The sequence below is a fragment of the Diabrotica virgifera genome, chromosome 5 (genome assembly GCF_917563875.1).
Source record: "Diabrotica virgifera virgifera chromosome 5, PGI_DIABVI_V3a".
In the NCBI taxonomy this organism is placed as follows: Eukaryota; Metazoa; Arthropoda; class Insecta; order Coleoptera; family Chrysomelidae; genus Diabrotica; species Diabrotica virgifera.
Genome location: NC_065447.1, coordinates 240,629,117 through 240,637,493, shown reverse-complemented (window position 1 = coordinate 240,637,493; position 8,377 = coordinate 240,629,117). Strand labels below are relative to the sequence as shown.

Here is an 8,377-nt window from a genome sequence, read left to right as displayed (position 1 = left end):
CAGATGACACAGCCCTTCTTGCAAATAGTCAAGCAGAGCTGATTGATCTTATACGACTGGTTGAAAACGAAAGTCAAATATTTGGTCTGCAATTAAACATATCAAAGACAAATATCATGATAGTGGATAGACTACATAACAATCATCCACATATAACCACAATTGATCGGTTTGAGGTTGTGAACTCATATTTATATCTGGGATCATTAATCACAAACACAGGGTCACTACAGGAGGAAATAAAACGTAGATGTGATCTAGCAAAAGTCGCCACAGCAAAAATGACCACAATATGGAAGGACTGTCAAATTTCAAGAGCGTTAAAGATGAGGTTGATCAACTGCTTAATATTCCCAATACTGACCTACGGATGTGAATCTTGGACCCTGAGAAATTCGGAAAGAAGAAAGATAGACTCCACTGAAATGTTCTGTTGGAGACGAATGCTACGAATTCCTTGGACCGACCATAAAACAAATAATTCGATTTTAAGAGAGCTAAAAGTTAGCCAACGGCTTTCCAGTAAACTCCATCTCCAACAATTAAAATACTTTGGACATGTTATGAGAGCCAACACAGAAAACATGGAAAGACTCATTATACAAGGAAAGGTGGAAGGCCGAAGATCACGAGGAAGATTCCTAACAAGATGAATCGATCAGATTACAGGAATATGCAAAAGACCTATGCATGAATTAAAAGAAATGACCAGAGACAGAGATCTTTGGAGACTGACAATACACGACATCACTTCGACCACTACACTCCCTCCGGGGGGTCAGGATTGAAGAGAGAGAGAAGAGAGAGTTATAATGCGAAGGAAGTAGTCAATCAAATCACAACCATTGGTCGGCGAATTGTACGATAGGAACTTCACATCATTATGGAAGATTGTAATTCCGAGCTTGGAGCTGCAGATATGATAGAGTACAGCTGAGCACATGGACTAGGAGTCAGAAACAATGAGAGGAGACTTCCTAAAGACATTCGCAGAAGACTCAAACCTAGTTGCCACCAACAGATTACTCCAATTACTACCTCGAAAACTGTACACGTGGAAATCTCCTCAAGACAGATTTGAAAGGATTATTATAAATCAAATAAATTACATACTGGAGCAAACCAGACGGACGATTTACATTTCTCTGGTAGGAGTGTTCCAGATTACACAAATAGTTCAAAATATAGAGAGTAAACACTTAAAAGAAAATAATTAATTAATAAAAAAATCATGCATGGCAGATAATATCATGAAACTAATGAATGAAAGAAGAAAAGCTTTTGTCCTCTCATCTCTTCAATCTTCTCTAATCTTCATCTTTACACTAAAAGAATATTTATCATAACCTTGTATGAAACTGAAAAAGGCATTCTACTAAACGGGTACCGGCTAAAAAACATCAGCTTTGCAGTTAAGACCTTAATATTTGTAGACAACTTAGAAGACCTATAACTCCTTATAAACAAAACCACGTATTACAGTCAACAATATGGATTCAATAAAAACGTAAAGAAGATAAAGCTGATAAATGGTAATAGTTGTTATACTACAAAGTCATATTGAACAAGTTTTTGTGTCACTTAAGTGTCTCAATCAAACACTTATTTTGGGTTCTGTGTACATCCCTCCTGCGTCTGAACAGCAGTGTTACATTGATCATTGTAGCAGTGTTGAGTTTATTTTTGAAAACTTTCCAGATAGTGAGATGATTATATGCGGTGATTATAACTTACCCAATGTTAAATGGATAAATGATGAATTTGGAATCAGAGTTCAATGTATTCCCAATTCTCCTGCTAATGATTTGTGTAATACTGCCAGTTATTGTAATTTATCTCAAATTAATGTGATACCTAATAGCAGAAATACTTTTCTTGACTTAGTTTTTTCTAGCTTATCTAATATAATTGTGTCGAAACCATCTGATCCCTTGTTTGACAAAAGTGTCCATCATACTCCAGTTTCTTTGGAATTGTTTGTTAATGTTAACTCATCAACTTTAAATTATGAAGAATACTTTTTAGATCTCAGAAATGGTGATTATTTTAGCATAAATTATCTTTTGGCTGAGATTGATTGGAAATTAGTATTCATCGACAAAAATATCGACGAGGCTATTGGAACCTTCTATGACATTCTATACAATTTAATACATAATTTTGTACCCATTAAAAAACATAAAACATCCACATATCCTAATTGGTATAACTGTGATCTAAAATCGTTAATATTAAGAAAGAAAACTGCTCATAAAACAGAATTCAAACAGACTGGTAGGGAAGAAGATTATAATATATTTTCAAGTATTAAAACTCAGTGTAAAGAGCTTACAAATTCACTATATAAACGACATGTTCAGGAAACTGAAAGCAAGATATCTGAAAACCCTAGATCATTCTGGAAATTTATAAATAGTAAAAGAAACTCACATATTTATGTTACCATCAGTTATTAAGTATGATGATCATACTGGGGAAAATAGTCAAGAAATCAATGATATTTTTGCGAACTTTTTTTCAACTGTCTACAATGATGCTGTAGTTAATCAAATTCCAATTTTTAAATTTGAGAAATATGCGAATGTAAGCAATTATGTTGTTGACATTAAGGAAATAGTTGATAAGATTCTGAGTAGCCCATGGAAGCTTACCAGGGAACCTGACGAAGGTCCATTGTATTTTTTAAAAAAATGGGTATACACTTTGGCAGAACCAATACACCATTTATTTAACCTATCACTAGCATCAGAGATATTTCCCGATTTCTGGAAATCTAGTTTTTTAAAACCAATCTTCAAGTCTGGTCAGAAAGATAAAGCTGAAAATTACCGTGCAGTTTGTATACAGTCAGAGTTACCAAAACTATTAGATTTTTTTGTAGATAGAATGTTAAGTTTTGATTGTAAAAACATAATAATTGGTGAACAATATGGTTTTAGCCAAGGTAAATCCACAGTTACAAATCTCGTGTATTACACAAATTTTATCATTAACTCGTTGGAGTCTGGTTCTCAGGTCGATTCAATCTATGCTGATTTTTCAAAAGCTTTCGATAGAGTCAATCATGAGATCTTGATTACCAAACTTTGTGGCTATGGCATTAGCGATAACATCTCAAATTGGATTAAACATTATTTGGCTAATCGTTCTCAAATGGTTAAATGCGGTAGTTTTTTGTCAAAACCAATTCTTATAACATCAGGTGTTCCACAAGGTTCTCATTTGGGTCCACTGCTGTTTAATATATTTGTTAACGATTTACAAACAGTAATTAACTCCGACCAATTTCCCTTATTCGCTGATGACATAAAAATCTTTAGATCTATTGCTTGCCTATCTGATTGTGAATGTTTGCAGTTGTCCTTAAATAATTTTTCACGTTGGTGTGAAGTAAATGTTTAAACTTAAATTTAAAAAAATATTTTAAAATCACGTTTAGTAAAACACAGGCTTCTTTTAATAATAATTACACATTTAATGGTACTGTTCTGCAAGAGGTACATCAGGTACGGGATTTGGGTATAACACTGGATAGAAAACTGAACTTTAATGATCATATTAATGACATAAGTTCACGTGCCCTTAAAATGTTAGGATTTATCCAGAGAAATTCAAAGGACTTTTCAGTTTTCACGTTTAAAATATTATACTGTTCGCTAGTGCGATCAATTATACCTAGAATACTGCTGTATTATATGGTGTCCTTTTTATAATACCCAGAAAACTCAATTAGAAAAAGTTCAAAACAGATTTTTAAGGATATGTGGTTATAAAATGGGTTTAAGACGTGGAGATTATAGTTACAGTTATATTCTTAATCAACTTAAAATGAACAAATTAGAGACAAGAAGAGCTGAATTCGAATTATATTTTTTACATAAGCTTCTAAATAGATTTATTAATTGCCCTGAAATTTTAGGTTTAAGCTCATTTAATATACCTATGCGAAGAACCCGTAATTCTGACCTGTTTTTTGTAGATTTTCATTCTACTAATTATGGACTTAATGAAGTTATTTCTAGAATGTTACGTACTGCGAACAATTACCAAACAGATTTAGAATTATTTAATACTTCAACTGCATCATTTAAAACACATGTTAAAAGACTGTTGTAGGCTTAGGTATCTTACTGTATTTTATACATATTGTGCATTGTAGAAAAACTGAAAAAGGGTTTAGCCCGTCAATAAATAAAAAAAAATAAAAAATAAAATTAGCAAGAAAAAAATAACAGAAGGTCAACTCTACGTCAACCACACCCCAGTAGAAAGAGTGACGTAGTACAACAACCTCGGCACCATAATAAATGAAGAATAAACCAACAACCAAGAGATAAGAGCGCGCATCGGAAAAGCTAGATACACTTGTAATCGGTTGAGAGCATTCTTTAAGAGCCACATGTAACAGGATTTAATTTAGTATTCAGAAGTTTCTAAAATCCTTTTAATAAAAATAGATTAATCATTGTTTAATGAGTTTGTTTAGATTAAATAATATTAAATATATCGGTGTATTACAATTTAAGTAGAAAGCACGCATTTGGCAGACTTTGACCTAGAGCAGTGGTCGCCAACCTGCCGATCGCGAGCTACCGGTAGCTCGCGAAGGCAATTCTGGTAGCTCTCACAACGATTTTAATTTAAAAAATACAAACTGCAAAAATCAGAGAAGCTTCCGAAAATTTCACAAAAAAATCTAATTGTCATAATATTAAACATAAACAGCGGCAACGTTGCGGTGAGTGATCTGTCGCTGACGCCATCAAGCTAGAATCGGCTATTTATAGAACCGACCTGCCGGACCAGCGCGTTAGTGTTAGAGAACGATCTGGATTGCTTTGAATGGGATAAATACACACGACGCGGCGATATTGCGCTTAGTTTAAAACTGAACGCGTAACCAACGTCCAGCGGTTGGGTTAGTAGAGAACAACAAAAATAATATTATGGCAAGCAGTTGTAAGAAGGTAAAGACATACCACTTTCATTCGGAATGGGAAGAACAATACTTTTTTACAGAAGTTAAAGATAAAAATGTGTCTTTGTTATGTAATACTTCGGTCTCCGTTGCTAAAAAAGGAAATATTGAGAGACATCATAAAACTGCACATTCTAATTTTGAAAAATCATTCCCACTACATTCTGCCGCCAGAAAGGGGAAACTGAAACAGTTAAAAAACAGTTAATTGGACAACAATCAATATTTTTAAGAACAGTCGACAAAAATAAGGCTGTAACTGAAGCATCGTACAGTGTGTCCCAGATAATTGCACAAAAAAGAAACCTTATGAAGACGGGGAAATGATAAAACATGCGTTTTTAGAAGCTGCTGATTCGCTATTTGCCAACTTTAGAAATAAAGACGAGATAGTTTCAGCTATAAAATCTATACAACTTTCTGCTAATACAGTGATGAGACGTGTAGAAGTAATGAGCAATGATATTTTTTTACAGTTAAGAACTGACTTAGATAACTGTGTTTATTTTTCACTTCAACTGGATGAATCAACAGATGTCGTTGACACCGCCCAGATGACCGTGTTCGTCAGGATGGTTTTTAGTGATTTTACGATTAAAGAAGATCTTTTGAAGTTCATTCCACTGAAAGGACACACTACTGGACAGGAGTTGTTTTCTCATTTAAAAAATATTATTTCTTCCGAGAAAATTCCAATATCGAAAATGGTAGGCTTGACAACCGATGGCGCTCCAGCTATGGTGGGTTGTGATAAGGGTCTGGTGGCGTTATGTCGTAAAGATGAAACTTTTCCGCAATTTCTCTGTTACCACTGCATTATCCATCAGCAAGCATTATGTGGAAATTTCCTGAAACTAAACAACGTTATGAAACTGGTGGTAAAAATTGTGAACAAGATTAGAGCTCAAGCGTTACAAAGAAGATTATTCAGAACCTTGGCCGATGAAGTTGACTGTCAATGCGGGGACCTACTCCTTCACTCTGAAGTCCGATGGTCAAGTAGAGGACGGGTGCTAAAACGTTTTAATGATGTCCTATCTGGCATAGTTCAATTTTTCAAACAACGCGATGAACCGACTCCGGAACTAGAAAATTCAATCTGGCTTAGAGATTTTGGTTTTCTCGTGGACATTACAGAGAAATTAAACGAACTTAATTTGCAGCTTCAGGAGAGAGACAAAGAACTAGCGGAAATGATTTATGATATAAAAGCATTTATCAAAAAGCTGGAGTTTTGGGAACAAAACCTAATTAACAGCGATTCCAAGCATTTTCCTATTCTTTCAGAAAAAATATCTCAAAATCCATTAGAACCCTATGACAACAAATATCATGTAGAAATAATTTCTACCCTGAAGAGTAACTTCAAAAATCGTTTTAAGGATTTCAATGAAATGGCTTTAGTAGCGCAGTTTGTTGTTTCACCCTTTATGGAAATTGATATCCAACAGTTTGCAGCTTGTGTTATGCAGAACTTTGGCGAAGACATCGCTGCAACAGAAATGTAAGTCATTGAGTTTCAAAATGATTTAGCCTTAAAATCGTTAGTCTCAAGTACTGAATGTATCTGGCCTATTGTAAGTAAAGACAAATATTCAGTTCTATGCCGTGTTGCCTTGAAAGTGAAAGCATTATTCAGTTCAACCTATTTGTGTGAATCTTCTTTTTCCAATATGAAGTTTATTAAGAACAAATATCGCAATCAACTTACAGATGAACATTTGGATAATTGTATTCGAATAGCTGCATCAAATTATACTGCAAACATTAAAAAAATTATCGATTAGTCTGAGTGTCAGCCTTCTCATTGAACGTGCTTTTTTATTTTTCAATGTTTAACTATTTTTAAATCATACGTGACATGCCGTTGTGGCTGGATAAGAGTTTGTGTTTATTTTTCAAACACCTTCGTTTGATAGGTAGGAATGCTGCTATGAACAAGTACGTACTAGTAATATTAGTTATTTTGTCATTAGTTTATTATTAGTACCTATGTATTATGTATTACCAGTTAAATAGTAAAATAAATACATATAATGATAAATTAACTGTGGATTATTTCATTTATGTTGCGTTACGTGGCTTCCGTGTGGGTAGCTCGCTGTTTATTCCAAAATTAACAAAGTAGCTCAACACATTGAAGAGGTTGGCGACCACTGACCTAGATAATTCCGCCTATTAAAGATAAAGCATATTATTGTGATTAACTAATAAAGTATCAATTGATAAAGACAGTTCGAAGAAACATTTGAACAAAAATCAATAGAGGGTTGTCTTAATCCCAGAACGAGAATTTCTGAAAAATAAAAAAGACATCTTACTAAATTAAAAAAAGCTAAAGAAAGAAGATACTTTCCAACTATATTATTAATATTGTAATAGCTAAAATTTAACCAGTAAAATAATAACCAAAATTTAACCAGTAATTTTGCCTCATGAAATTACCAAACTCGTCCAATTCGTTAAAAATAATATCAATTAGAAGAGCAATCCATTTTTCAAGAAGAGACAAGGGCGACTTCACTTAAATTCGTTTAAAATTCCTCTTTGCTCTAAAAAAATACTCGAACGGAAAGAAAATAAATTAGGAATTTAATTGCTTCCGAGTTGTAATCCTTTTATCACGCTTGTGTTAAAATCGGAGGAGATTTGTTTTAATTGTATAAAACATGAAGTAGAAAAGGTATTTTTTTATAAAGAACTTGAGGTCGCTTTGTACGAGAATAATAAATATACAGTACAGATAGTGCCTTATCTTAATAAAGATAATCTTTTCTTTAATACGATCTAAATGAATGTGGTATACTGAGGATTTTGAGGCCATTGCTGGTTAAACATAGTCGAACTAGCTATTAGTAAATTTTTAGTAACAGTTAATTTAGTGTGAAAGAAGTGAATCGTGGCTTTGTTAAATTCGAAGAGAAAAGATATTTCCAAAGAAGAAGTTAATGTAATTAAATACGCCAAAAAATCCAAACCCAAAGTGCAGTCAAATGGAAATTTCTAAAAAGTTGGTTGGAAAATAATAGTCACGATTGAAAGAAGGAAAGGAAACTGTATTGCAGGTGTACTATGAAACATTTATAATAAGAAAAGACCAAAATAAAATAACCAGACAGTCAGTCGAACACCAACCACGCGAAAAAAGAAGAAGAAGAGGAAGATCGGATAATGTCTGGAGAAGCACTGTACGCAAAACTGGTAATAACAATACCTGTTTCATGATTAAATATTTTCAAAAGGACTTGTGGGTCTTCTAAATTTACTGCCATAATGTCAATATCTTCTGCAAATATTATGTTATAAAGGACGTTCCCTTCAAAACTTATTCCTACAATTCATTCCCATAGTGCTTCCTGAATATTATATTTTTACAAATCATAGATAAAAGTGTTAGTA

General features: G+C 33.4%; 1 protein-coding gene across 1 annotated transcript; it reads left to right on the top strand.

Moving 5' to 3' along the window:
• Positions 1 to 5,301: 5,301 nt before the first annotated feature.
• LOC114343565 (general transcription factor II-I repeat domain-containing protein 2-like) lies at positions 5,302 to 6,486 on the top strand. Its single transcript, XM_050652199.1, has one exon. The coding sequence runs from the start codon at positions 5,302 to 5,304 to the stop codon at positions 6,484 to 6,486; it is 1,185 nt and encodes a 394-aa protein (XP_050508156.1).
• The last annotated feature ends 1,891 nt before the right edge of the window (positions 6,487 to 8,377 follow it).

Coding starts and splice junctions, on each gene's coding strand:
- LOC114343565 (XM_050652199.1), top strand. CDS start 5,302: ATGATAAAACATGCGTTTTTAGAAGCTGCTGATTCGCTATTTGCCAAC.